Here is a 14,109-nt window from a genome sequence, read left to right as displayed (position 1 = left end):
ATAAGGGTTTCAGCAGATGACCTGACATACCATGACAGAGTCGACGTATTTACTGAGGCGTACAAAAGCATGAGCCTTATGCTAAACATCAGCAACACAAAGGTCCTCCACCAGCCTGTCCTTATCGCACAGCACTATCCCCCAGTCATCAAGATCCACGGTGCTGCCCTGGACACCGTGGACCACTTTCCATATCTCGGAAGCCTCCTATCAACAAGAGCAGGCATTGACAATGAGATCCAACACCGCCTCCAGTGCAGCCTTTGGACGCCTGAGGAAAAGGCCCTCAAAACTGCCACCAAGCTCATGGTCTACAGGGCTGTAGTAATACCCGCCCTCCTGTATGGCTCAGAAACATGGACCATGTACAGTAGACACCTCAAGTCGCTGTAGAAATACTACCAACAATGTCTGCGCAACATCCTACAAATCGCCTGGGAGGACAGACGCAACAACATTAGCATCCTCGACCAGGCCAACATCGAAGCACTGACCACGCTTGATCAGCTCCGCTAGGCAGGCCACATAGTTCGTATGCCAGACACTAGACTCCCAAAGCAAGCGCTCTACTCGGAACTCCTTCACGGCAAACGAGCCAAAGGTGGGCAGCGGAAACGTTACAAGGACACCCGCAAAGCCTCCCTGATAAAGTGCAACATCCCCACCGACACCTGGGAGTCCCTGGCCAAAGACCGTCCAAAGTGGAGGAGGTGCATCGGGAGAGCGCTGAGAGCGTGCAGAAATCAAGTGCAGGCAGTGGAAAGAGCGTGCGGCAAACCAGTCCCACCCACCCCTTCCCTCAACGACTATCTGCCCCACCTGTGAGAGACTGTGGTTCTCATATTGGACTGTACAGCCACCCAAGAACTTATGCTAAGAGTGGAAGCAAGTCTTCCTTGATTCCAAGGGACTGCCTATGATGATGAGCCTTCTGTCAAAGGATTAGCACCGACGGCAGTCAGAGCTTAGATCACGCAGTCTCTGCTGAGTAAGGCTTCGTGGTTTCGGACATCAGGAGGAAATTAGGGAAAACTGGGCACAAAATATGTGTTGTTGAAAGCAGTTGAGAAATGCAAGAGACAAAGTACAGTTTGAATTTTGCTTTTAAAACATTGATTTCATGAATCGAGTGCAATGGTTTCTCCCTCCCATGCTGTGTTCCTAGATTCTGTGATATAACTTCCCTTTGTGCACCTATAAAAGAGTCAAGTCTTCTGAGGATATAAAAATCACATGACTGAAGTACAATCCTCCTTACATTATACTATTTTTAAATTGGATTTGATTGGTTACATGGCAGCTCTACCAAGTGCAGCAAAATGAGAACAGTGAAGGAGTAATAAAGCTGTTCGTGATACAGGATGCAGGCTCCACATTTCTGAAGGTTTCTCACTGATGGATCACCACCTGACCTATTCAGCACATGGTTCTTGCAAACCTACAAATGTAACTGAAGTCCAGTTTTGCATTCAAGTGACAGGACTTACATGTGGAATTTCTTACAGAACATGAGGATTTTCCATTTTTACCCTGTGAAACTGAACGTTACTGTATTTTCACTTTCATTGTCATCCGACGCTTTGAGCGATTTTATTTTCCACAAATTATTAGCCACCAGTTAAACTGAAAACAGAAAAATTTACAAAGTTACATCAACTCGACGTCTTGAGGTACCCAGCAGCAGAATGTGTCAGATGAGGATATTAGCCCTAATTAGAATCAATGACTTAATCTAAACCACAAGGTATAATTATTACCTTCATACTTAATTAAAGGACAATTCTAGGTAACAAGAGTGTATGTGTTAAGCGAATTCAGTTCATTTCTATAAGGAATCTGACACTATTGTTCTCCAAGAAAAGGGTGCAGTGCCACTTCATAAATGCATACCCTGGCAGTCAGAATTAAGAGCTACACACCGACCAAGAGAAATTTCAGTGCAGATCATTTGACCCATTGTACCAATTCCAATGTTAGCTTATCACCGGAGCTCTCTATTCTAATCCTGCTTTTCCGCTCTTTGCCTGTACCCTTAGATATTCTTCAAACATTTATCTAATTACCTCTTTGATACGATAACTGACTCTGCTTCATTAACATTCCTGTCTGGAATAAAAATAAATAAAATGGGAAAGGTGGCTCAACCGTGGCTAATAAGGGAAATTAAGGATAGTGTCAAATTCAAGGAAGAGGCATACAAATTAGCCAGAAAAAGCAGCAAACCAGAGGACTGAGAGAAATTTAGGATTCCGCAGAGGAGGACAAAGGGTTTAATTAAGAGGGGGAAAATAGAGTACGAGAGGAAGCTTGCCGGAAACATAAAAAATGACTGCAAAAGCTTCTATAGATATGTGACGAGAAAAAGATTAGTGAAGACAAACGTAGGTCCCTTGCAGTCGGATTCGGTGAATTTATAATGGGGAACAAAGAAATGTCAGACCAATTGAACAAGTACTTTGGTTCTGTCTTCACAAAGGAAGACACAAATAACCTTCCGGATGTACTAGGGGACCGAGGGTGTAGTGAGAAGGAGGAACTGAAGGATATCCTTATTAGGCAGGAAATTGTGTTAGGGAAATTGACAGGATTGAAGGCCGATAAATCCCTAGGGCCTGATAATCTACATCCCAGGGTAGTTAAGGAAGTGGCCCTAGAAATAGTGGATGCATTGGTGATAAATTTCCAGCAGTCTATCGACTCTGGATCAGTTCCCATAGACTGGAGGGTTGCTAATGTAACACCACTTTTTAAAAAAGGAGGGAGAGAGAATACGGGTAATTATAGACCGGTTAGCCTGACATCAGTAGTGGGGAAAATGTTGGAATCAATCATTAAAGATGAAATAGCAGCGCATTTGGAAAGCAGTGATAGGATTGGTCCAAGTCAGCATGGATTTATGAAAGGGAAATCATGCTTGACAAATCTTCTGGAATCTTTTGAGGATGTAACTAGAGTGGACAAGGGAGAACCAGTGGATGTGGTGTATTTAGACTTTCAAAAGGCTTTTGACAAGATCCCACACAAGAGATGGTTGTGCAAAATCAAAGCACATGGTATTGGGGGTAATATACTGACGTGGATAGAGAACTGGTTGGCAGACAGGAAGCAGAGAGTCGGGATAAACTGGTCCTTTTCAGAATGGCAGGCAGTGACTACTGGAGTGCTGCAGGGCTCAGTGCTGGGACCCCAGCTCCTTACAATATATATTAATGATTTAGATGATGGAATTGAGTGTAATATCTCCAAGTTTGCAGATGACACTAAACTGGGTGGCGGTGTGAGCTGTGAGGAGGACGCTAAGAGGCTGCAGGGTGACTTAGACAGGTTAGGCGAATGGGCAAATATATGGCAGATGTAGTATAATGTGGATAAATGTGAGGTTATCCACTTTGGGGCAAAAACACGAAGACAGATTAGAAAAAGGGGAGGTGCAGCAGACCTGGGTGTCATGGTTCATCAGTCCTTGAAAGTTGGCATGTAGGTACAGCAGTCAGTGAAGGCGGCAAATGGTATGTTGACCTTCATAGCAAGGGGATTTGAGTATAGGATCAGGGAAGTCTTACTGCAGTTGTACAGGGCCTTGGTGAGCCCCCACCTAGAATATTGTGTTCAGTTTTGGTCTCCCAACCTGAGGAAGGACGCTATTGAGGGAGTGCAGCGAAGGTTCACCAGACTGATTCCCGGGATGGCAGGACTGACATATGAGAAGAGACTGGAGCAACTGGGCCTTTATACACTGGAGTTTAGAAGGAAGAGAGGGAATCTCATAGAAACATATACAAATCTGACGGGACTGGTCAGGTTAGATGCGGGAAGAATGTTCCCGATGTTGGGGAAGTCCAGAACCAGGGGACACAGTCTTAGGATAAGGGCAGGCCATTTAGGACTGAGATGAGGAGAAACTTCTTCACTCAGTTGTTAACCTGTGGAATTCCCTGCCGCAGAGAGTTGTTGATGCCAGTTCATTGGATATATTCAAGAGGGAGTTAGATATGGCCCTTACGGCTAAAGGGATCAAGGGTTAAGGAGAGAAAGCAGGAAAGGGGTACTGAAGGAACGATCTTACTGAATGGTGGCGCAGGCTCGAAGGGCCGAATGGCCTATTTTCTATGTTTCTAACCACTTGCGATTCTCTTTCCTAATGAACCTTTGCGTGAATACATGCTTCCCCTGGCTGAAGAGTCTAGATCTAGGGGTCATGCTCTCAGGATAAGGAGTCAGCCATTTAGGGCAGAGCTGAAAGACAGACTTGCATTTATATAGCGCCTTTCACGACCTCAGGATGCCCTAAAGCGCTTTACAGCCAATTACGTACTTTTGAAGTGCAGGCACAGTTGCAATGAGGAGAAATATTTTCAGTCAAAGGGTTGTGAATCTTTGGACCTCTCTACCCCAGAGAGCTGTGGTGCTCAATCGTTGAGTATATACAAGACTGAGATAGACAGATTTTTGGACTCTCGGGGAATCAAGGGATCTGGAGATCGGGCAGGAAAGTGGAGTTGAGGTCGAATATCAGCCATGATCTTACTAAATGGCGGGGCAGGCTCGAGGGGCCCTTCTCCTATTTCTTATGTTCTTATTTTTTCTGATCTCCCCCTTTATGCTTATGTACAAATCCTGGGTTTTATGCCCTATTATTACTGAACCACGAGCCAGTGAAAATTATCTTTCACTATTTTCTCTCTAAAATCCTCTCAAATTTTCAACACTTCTATTCGCTACCCCTTCCCTCTACCATAGCTTTTTCAGTTTCGGTGAATACAACTCTAAATTTTACCCAGCATCATTCTGATGAATCGAAATTGTACCTTTTCCATGGCGCCTATCCTGAAGTACCCAAAACTGCATAATACTGCAATAAAAGACAGGCTTGCATTTATATATCGCCTTTCTCAACGTCCCAAAGCGCTTTACATACAATTGAAGTGTAGTCACTTTTGCAATGCAGGAAACACGGCAATCAGTGCACAGCAAACTCCCACAAACAACAATGTTATAATGACTAGACTGTTTTTGTTAAGTTGGATGAAGGCTAAATATTGGCCAGGGCACCGGGGATAACTCCCCTTGCTCTTCTTCGAAATAGTGCCATGGGATCTTTACATCCACCAAAGATTAGATGGAGCCTCGGTTTAACCTTTCATCTGAAAGACGGCACATCCAACAGTGCAGCACTCCCTCAGTACTGGACTGGAGTGTCAGCCTAAATTTTTGTGCTCAAGCCTCTAGAGTGGGATTGAAAAAGAAAGACTTGAAAAACTTGCATTTATATAGCACCTTCCACGACCACCGGACGTCTCAAAGCGCTTTACAGCCAACGAAGTATGTAGTGTAGTCACTGTTGTATTGTGGGAAACCCTCAACCATTTGACTCAGAGGCGAGAGTGCTACCCACTGAGCCGTGCTGAATAGACTGATTTCTTCTGATGCATTAACTTTGTTGGTACGATCGGAAAATTGAAGTGTGGAAAGAGGAAAAATGCTCTATTTAAACAGCAGCATTGCAGGGCAAGCACTGCAGTATAACATTATTACATTACTCGATTATATTTCCCAGCAAACCAACATAACGCAAATGTAAGATTTCTCGGTGCGGATGTGATCTTTTAGAGTTAGAGAAACTAGACTAGTATGAAATTGTGCTATTTTGGTCAGAAAATTACATAGAAACCACAAGTAATGTTGGAAATATAAATCAAAATAGCCAAGAGTTTCTGTTGATGTTTATACTGTACCACTCAAAAAGTGTTGTAAATTCACAGTATCTCATATTCAAAAGTGCTCTTTTCAAACACAAGAACAGGAGTCGGCCGTTCAGCCCCTCGAGCCTGCGCCACCATTCAAGTAGATCATCGCTGATCTGGACCATTTAAACCTTTAAATGCACACACAAAAGTACTGAGCATGAGTGTCAGCCGAAAAATGATGATGCCATGCAGACCCTTAGATTGACAATGGGCATTCGAGTATACAAACTATCTACACTAATCTTTGAAAGTCAGCTTCAGATACCTGAATAAATTATTTTAAAATTCTGTGTCATTTTGGGAGCCAGCAGATTCCCAGATCCCAAAGTGATTTCAATTAGCCACACGGTGACCCATTAACATGAAATGGCTGTTGCAAATAACCAGTCACAACGTGCACATTCTACACAACAGGATTTCTGGTAATGTATAGTACAATGGTAATTGACTGATCAGTCAATTCTTCAATCCACCAGAAGCAAAAGCAGGCAAACGGAAACTTTTCCTGCATAGTTTATTTTTTCCCCTCATTTTAAATTCTCTATTACGCAGCACACCTGCGAGAATCTCAACCGCCTTGCAGAAGGATCCCGTGTCTCGAGAAATCATACAGCTTCTTTGTTGCTTTCCCTCACACATCAGTTTCTATTTAATTGTGCGCCCAACAATTTATATTAGCAAAAATAACTGATGATAACAGCCCCAATATACATATATGCAAAATGTACAAGATTTATTAAGATAGACAAGTTAAAATTACACAAATTATTCCAAATCAAGTAGCTCATCTCTCAATGATCGAAATAGGGAAACAAGCTTAATAAACTGGTTTAAATAGAATTAACAAAGGAAACTCATGACAAAAAGGTAGGTCTTCAAGGCTCATCTAACTTAAGAAATTATTAATTAGGGCTTAAGTATAAAAATATTAAGTAGGATCCAAATAGCGAACTTAAAAAAAATGCGGAATAGAATATAAAATGTAAAACATAAAAGACGACATTTAAGCAAAATAACTATTAAACCATTCTATGTTAGGGCATGAAATTATGTCATTTCCAATACCTGTGTACACAAACTATTAGAGACTGCCCCTGGGGGGTTGGGGGGAGGGGGGGAGGAACAGATGTGCTAAATAACTTGCAAAGTGACTAAGTTGGATGCGTATGTCTGTAAGACTATGTCAGAAATGAAAGACTGCCTTTTCAAGAGATTGTTTGCAATGAATATAAAGGGGAAGCTGCAACAAATAGTCAACACTAACAAATTATATTTTAGTTATTTTGTAACCCGAAATATTGCTACTTTATAGGTAGGAAATGTCTGGACTGTCATATGCAAATTCACGATACCTACACCGAAGCTCACTGACATCTCCATTACAAAGACCACCTGCTTCCATCTCCGTAACATCACCTGTCTCCGCTCAGCCCCGTTTGCCGCTGAAACCCTTATTCATGCCTTTATGACCACCAGACATGACTAGTCCATAAGATCATAAGAAATAGCAGCAGGAGTAGGCCATTTGGCCCCTCAAGCCTACGCCGCCATTTAATAAGATCATGGCTGATCTGATCATGGACTCAGCTCCACTTCCTTGCCCGCTCCCCATAACCCTTTACTCCCTTATCGCTCAAAAATCTGTCTATCTCCGCTTAAATATACTCAAAGACCCAGCCTCCACAGCTCTCTGGGGCAGAGAATTCCATAGATTTACAACCCTCAGAAGAAATTCCTCCTCATCTCAGTTTTAAATGGCGGCTCCTTATTCCTTAGGTTCCCCTATGAGTAGAAATATCCTCTCTGCTTCCACCTTGTCGAGCCCCCTCATTATCTTATATGTTTCGATAAGATTATCTAATTCTTCTGAACTCCAATGATTATAGGCCCAATCTACTCAACCTTTCATAAGTCAACCCCCTCATCTTTGGAATCAACCTAGTGAACCTTCTCTGAACAGCCTCCAATGAAAGTATATCCTTCCTTAAATACGGAGACCAAAACTGTACACAGTACTCTAGGTGTGGCCTCACCAATACCCTGTACAGTTGTAGCAGGACTTCTCTGCTTTTATACTCTATCCCCCTTGCAATAAAGGCCAACATTCTATTTGCTTTCCTGATCACTTGCTGTACCTGCATACTAACTTTGTGTTTCATGCACAAGGGCCCCCAGGTCCCTCTGTACTGCAGCACTTGCCAATTTTTCTTTATTTAAATTATAATTTGCTTTTCTGTTTTTTCTGCCAAAGTGGGTAACTTCACATTTTCCCACATTGTACTCCATCTGCCAAATGTTTGCCCATTGCAGATTTTTTGTGTCCTCCTCAGTTTGTTTTCCCATCAGTAAACTTTGTTAAATTACACTCCTTCATCCAAGTCATTAATATAGATTGTAAATAGTTGAGGGCCCAGCAACCGAACCCTGCGGTATCCCAATGCTCTCTGGGCCAGCCTTGCATCTTCCATAAACCTGGGCGCATCCAAAACTCTGCTGCCTGCATCCTATCTCGCACCAAGTCCCGTACACCCAACATCCCTGTGCTCGATGACTTATATTGACTCCCAGTCCACCTTGAATTTAAAATATTCATCCTCGTGTTCAAATCACCTCTCTCCATCCCTCTAAGAACTCTGCGTTCCTCCAACTCTGGCCTCTTATGCATAACATAACACAAGACATAGGAGCAGAAGTAAGTCAATTGGCCCCTCGATCCTGCTCCATCATTCAATATCATGGCTGAACCGATAGAAACATGGAAAATAGGTGCAGGAGTAGGCCATTCAGCCCTTCGAGCTGCACCGCCATTCAATGAGTTCATGGCTGAACATGCAACTTCAGTACCCCATTCCTGCTTTCTCGCCATACCCCTTGATCCCCCTAGTAGTAAGGACTACATCTAACTCCTTTTTGAATATATTTAGTGAATTGGCCTCAACAACTTTCTGTGGTAGAGAATTCCACAGGTTCACCACTCTCTGGGTGAAGAAGTTTCTCCTCATCTCAGTCCTAAATGGCTACCCCTTATTCTTAGACTGTGACTCCTGATTCTGGACTTCCCCAACATTGGGAACATTCTTCCTGCATCTAACCTGTCTGAACACATCAAAATGTTAAACGTTTCTGAGATCCCCTCTCATTCTTCTGAACTCCAGTGAATACAAGCCCAGTTGATCCAGTCTTTCTTGATAGGTCAGTCCCGCCATCCCGGGAATCAGTCTGGTGAACCTTCGCTGCACTCCCTCAATAGCAAGAATGTCCTTCCTCAAGTTAGGAGACCAAAACTGTGCACAATACTCCAGGTGTGGCCTCACCAAGGCACTGTACAACTGTAGTAACACCTCCCTGCCCCTGTACTCAAATCCCCTCGCTATGAAGGCCAACATGCCATTTGCTTTCTTAACTGCCTGCTGTACCTGCATGCCAACCTTCAATGACTGATGTACCATGACACCCAGGTCTCATTGCACCTCCCCTTTTTCTAATCTGTCACCATTCAGATAATATTCTGTCTCTTTGTTTTTACCACCAAAGTGGATAACCTCACATTTATCCACATTATACTTCATCTGCCATGCATTTGCCCACTCACCTAACCTATCCAAGTCACTCTGCAACCTCATAGCATCCTTCTCGCAGCTTACACTGCCACCCAACTTAGTGTCATCCGCAAATTTGGAGATATTACATTTAATCCCCTCGTCTAAATCATTAATGTACAATGTAAACAGCTGGGACTCCAGCACAGAACCTTGCGGTATCCCACTAGTCTCTGCCTGCCATTCTGAGAAATACCCATTTACTCCTACTCTTTGCTTCCTGTCTGCCAACCAGTTCTCAATCCACGTCAGCACACTACCCCCAATCCCACGTGCTTTAACTTTGCACATTAATCTCTTGTGTGGGACCTTGTCGAAAGCCTTTTGAAAGTCCAAATACACCACATCAACTGGTTCTCCCTTGTCCACTCTACTGGAAACATCCTCAAAAAATTCCAGAAGATTTGTCAAGCATGATTTCCCTTTCACAAATCCATGCTGACTTGGACCTATCATGTCACCTCTTTCCAAATGCGCTGCTATGACATCCTTAATAATTGATTCCATCATTTTACCCTCTACCGATGTCAGGCTGACCGGTCTATAATTCCCTGTTTTCTCTCTCCCTCCTTTTTTAAAAAGTGGGGTTACATTGGCTACCCTCCACTCCATAGGAACTGATCCAGAGTCTATGGAATGTTGGAAAATGACTGTCAATGCATCCGCTATTTCCAAGGCCACCTCCTTAAGTACTCTGGGATGCAGTCCATCAGGCCCTGGGGATTTATCGGCCTTCAATCCCATCAATTTCCCCAACACAATTTCCCGACTAATAAGGATTTCCCTCAGTTCCTCCTCCTTACTAGACCCTCTGACCCCTTTTATATCCGGAAGGTTGTTTGTGTCCTCCTTAGTGAATACTGAACCAAAGTACTTGTTCAATTGGTCTGCCATTTCTTTGTTCCCCATTATGACTTCCCCTGATTCTGACTGCAGGGGACCTACATTTGTCTTTACTAACCTTTTTCTCTTTACATATCGATAGAAACTTTTGCAGTCCGTCTTCATGTTCCCTCCAAGCTTCGTCTCGTACTCTATTTTCCCTGCCCTAATCAAACCTTTTGATCTTGGCCTCAACTCCACTTCCCTGCCCGCTCCCCATAACCCTTGACTGTCTTCTCCCCAGCAATGGCAGCTAGGCCTGCAGCTGTCACTCTGGAATTCCCTCCCTAAACCGCCGACTCTTGCTTCTCCTTAAAAAGACCCTCTTCAAAGCCTACCTCTGTGACTGTCACCCCTCCTCACATCATCTCCTTTGGCTCAGTGGCAAATTTTTGCCTATTAGTTTTACTTCTCGCTTCACTTCTAAAAATCACAGCACTCTTTGTTCGACGTGGATCACTTATTTCAAACTGGAAAATCGAATACAGCTTTCCTTGAGATCAGAATTACGCTCAAAAAGTCGACTTTGTGTACAAAATCGGAGTTCCCATTAGAAAGTTACCTTCTGCCAAGATCTGCGCTAAAGTTTAAGTAAAACATTTTACTGCCAGACAACAGTGCACGCTTCAATCACTTTGTAAATTTGATTGACAGACATTTCACTACCCATAATGTTGATAAGGGGGTGTATTGCCAGTAGTCCTGGTGCAATGTTTTTCTTTGCAAAAATCTTCCTTAAACTTTATATTCTGCATCCACCACCAAATTTGACATTTCTCTGAAGCAATTTCCTCCAAAATAGCACTGAAATAGCCACAATAAGCATTCCTGATGAGTTTACTGTAGTTATGTGAAATAAAATACATTATTCTAAATGTAATTCTCCATACAGTACTGTGTACACTACCAATAAAAACACTGATCAAGGGAAAAATAAAACACACTTGAAATACAGACCATCAAATATAATGAAAAGCACATACATCCAAATAAACCACTCTTGAATTGTGGAAAATATATGTGTATGTAAACATAAAAATTAATACAGTCTACAAATTAAAACCATATGAAATTAAGAGATGATCAGACTGCACCTCTGAGGAGGGGGTGGGAATTCATGAATATATTCTATGGATATAATAGTGCCAAGTACTTTGTGTGTGTGGTGTGTGTGTGTGCGTGAGAGAGAGTTAAAGGGAGAAAAAATCTCAAGTTAGCTACCAGGGTGCACTCAATCGAGCAAGCTTGTATTAAATAGATGTAACTTGCGCCTAGTGGGGGAGTGATAGTGGTGGCGGGGGGTTCATTATTTTACATTGTGAGGGATCTTGACTTGGGAGTTGGAGTTGCAGGTACCAAAGGCCTAGAGACTGAGGCTGAGTTTACAACGCCCTTTACATGTCCCTCTCCCCCCTCTGTGTGTGTGTGTGTGTGTGTGTGTGAGACCGGCTGAATTTCTTTTGCTTCCTTTAAAATCGGGCGCCCCATATGATAGGGATATATATATAAATAGAGAGAGAGAGAAAGGAGAGAGCTCGATATCTGATGCCCCCATGGTTTACCTCCCCGTGTAAAGTGCCGTTGGTCCCGCCGCCGCTGCTCCCATTGCTGGCCGAAGGCGTCAAGGCTTTTTGTTGACGGCTCACCGTCTTGCCGCCGCCCCGCTTATTTTTCCTCCTTTTCGCTCGCTTGGCGTCGGCCGGGCTCATTTTTTTCCTTTTCGGACTCGGTGGCGGTGTGAAGTGGGAGGAGGTCGCTGGATCCAGCCGGAGGCTGAAGGCTGGGAGGAGGGGAGAGGGGGGATCGTCTCTTCTTTTTTTTTTAAGGGGCTTCTTTCCTTTCCCCCACACACACACACACACTCCCTCCCTCCCTCTCTCTCTCTCTCTGTCTGTCTGTCTCTTTTCTTTTGCCCCCCCCTCTTCCCCCGGATGATATGGTTGCGGGGTTTTGTGGCGGTGAGGAGGAGGGCGGGATGGAGGGGAGGGGAGGTGTGAGAGCCGCTCCGCTGCCCGGCCCGGTTCGGCTCTCTCTCTCTCTCTCTCTGACAGGATCCGAACCGATTCCAATATGGCGGAGAGTGCGGGCCCTGTCCCGGCGGCCCCCGCGCCGGCTCCTCACACCCTCCGCGCGCCTGCGCCGCCCGCCGCGCGGCATCCTGGGCATTGGAGTCCTTTACCTCCCACTTCCCCTCCCCCCACCCTGGCCTGTCAATCCCTTTCATTCTCTACCCCAAAACCTCTGTCTTTTCTCTTTTCCCTCGACCATTTAGGCCTTTCTCTTTCAGTCTTTTCACCCCCTAGACCTCTCAGTCTTTTCTACCCCCAAACCTCTGTCTTTTCTCTTTTCCCTCGACCACTTAGTCTTTTCTCGCCCCCTAGGCCTATCTCTCTCTGTCTTTTCTCCCCCTAGACCTCTCAGTCTTTTCTCCCTCGAGACCTCTCAGTTTTTTCTCCCCCCTAGACTACTTAGTCTTTTCTCACCTCCTAGGCCTTTCTCAGTCTTTTCTCTTTCTCCTCAACCATTTAGTCCCGTCCCCCTACCCCCCAGACCACTTAGTCTTTTCTCTCCCCCCCCCCCCCCCCCCAGGCTTTTCTCTCTCAGTCTTTTCTCTCCCCCGAGACCTTTTAGTCTTTTCTTTCCTCCCCCACGCCCCATGGATTTTAAATCTTTTCTCCCTCTAGGCCTCTTAGTGTTTTCTCCCTTTGACCTCTTGGCCTCCCTGCACCAGGCCTTTTAGTCTTTCCTTAAGCATTTCCCCTTAAGCCTCTCGGTCTTTTCCCCTCGTAAGCTTCTAAGTCCATATTTTTCTTCCCCTTAAGTCTATCCCTGAGCCCCATTCTTTAGCTCCCCCTCTTCCCTCAGTATTATCTTTTCTTCACCCTTGGCCTCGGTCCTTTTCTCCCCAAGGTCTTATTGCTTTACCCATTTTTTCTTCATTTTTATTATAGAGGTGTTCAAAATCATGACTGGTTTTGATAGAGTAAATAAGGAATCCAGAGGACACAGATTTAAGGTAATTGGCAAAAGAAGTAGAGGCCAGATGAGAAGATTTTTTTTTGTGCTCGAGTTATGATGATCTGGAATGTGCTGCTTGAAAGGGTGGTGGGAGCAGATTCGATAGTAACTTTCAAAAGCAAATTGGATAAATACTTGAAGGGGAATAAGATGCAGGGCTATGAGGAAAGACATGGGAATGGAACTAATTGGATAACTCTTTCAAAAAGGACAATGGGCCAAATGGCCTCCTCCTGTGCTGTCTATTCTCACCCCTCTACCACCCCCCCTCACCCGCCAATCATGGTCATTGTAGACCTTTTTTCCCCTCACTCCCCCTTTCCCTCCCCTAGGCCTCTTGTTTTTTTCCGCCCATTCCCCCTCATCCTCCTTGCTGGGGTACCATTCCACCAGGTGTCTCATCCAAGTGACCCCTTATTCGTGTGCAAGACGCACAATACATATTCGGCCCAAGAAGGGACGAATAGCCGATGGGATGGTATTGGCCCTGTCCTCGTCAAAAGTCCACACACACACTTACCAACAGAGCGGTACTAGATAACGACCAGGAGCCGAAATCCTGGTTGATTTTACCCTTCCTAGTTCAGGTCAACTAAAGCCAATTGCAGAGTCATGGCTGATCCTTCTGTTCATATTTTTTTTCATTGGATGTGTGTGTCACTGGCTAGGCCAGCATGTATTGCCCATCCCTAATTACTTTGAATCGCTGTAGTTCATGTGGTGAAGGTATTCCCACAGTGCTGACTTTGCTATAGCAGTTTGATACAACTGAGTGGCTTGCTAGGCCATTTCAGAAGGCAGTTTAGAGTCAACCATATTGCTGTGGGTCTGAAGTACAGACCAGGCCAGGTAAGGACAGCAGA

At 44.4% G+C, this 14,109-nt stretch overlaps 1 protein-coding gene across 1 annotated transcript in view; it reads right to left on the bottom strand.

Moving 5' to 3' along the window:
• fam193a (family with sequence similarity 193 member A) overlaps positions 1-12,269 on the bottom strand; it is a 292,373-nt gene extending 280,104 nt beyond the window's left edge. The window contains exon 1 of the mRNA XM_070877089.1: positions 11,791-12,269. Within this exon, the coding sequence (XP_070733190.1) occupies positions 11,791-11,937 (147 nt within the window). The 5' untranslated portion in view covers positions 11,938-12,269. The remainder of the gene's footprint in view (positions 1-11,790) is intronic.
• Positions 12,270-14,109: the final 1,840 nt, after the last annotated feature.

The sequence above is a fragment of the Pristiophorus japonicus genome, chromosome 1, assembly GCF_044704955.1.
Source record: "Pristiophorus japonicus isolate sPriJap1 chromosome 1, sPriJap1.hap1, whole genome shotgun sequence".
In the NCBI taxonomy this organism is placed as follows: Eukaryota; Metazoa; Chordata; class Chondrichthyes; family Pristiophoridae; genus Pristiophorus; species Pristiophorus japonicus.
Note: the sequence above shows the minus strand (reverse complement) of the source record. Positions and strands in the feature narration are given on the sequence as shown.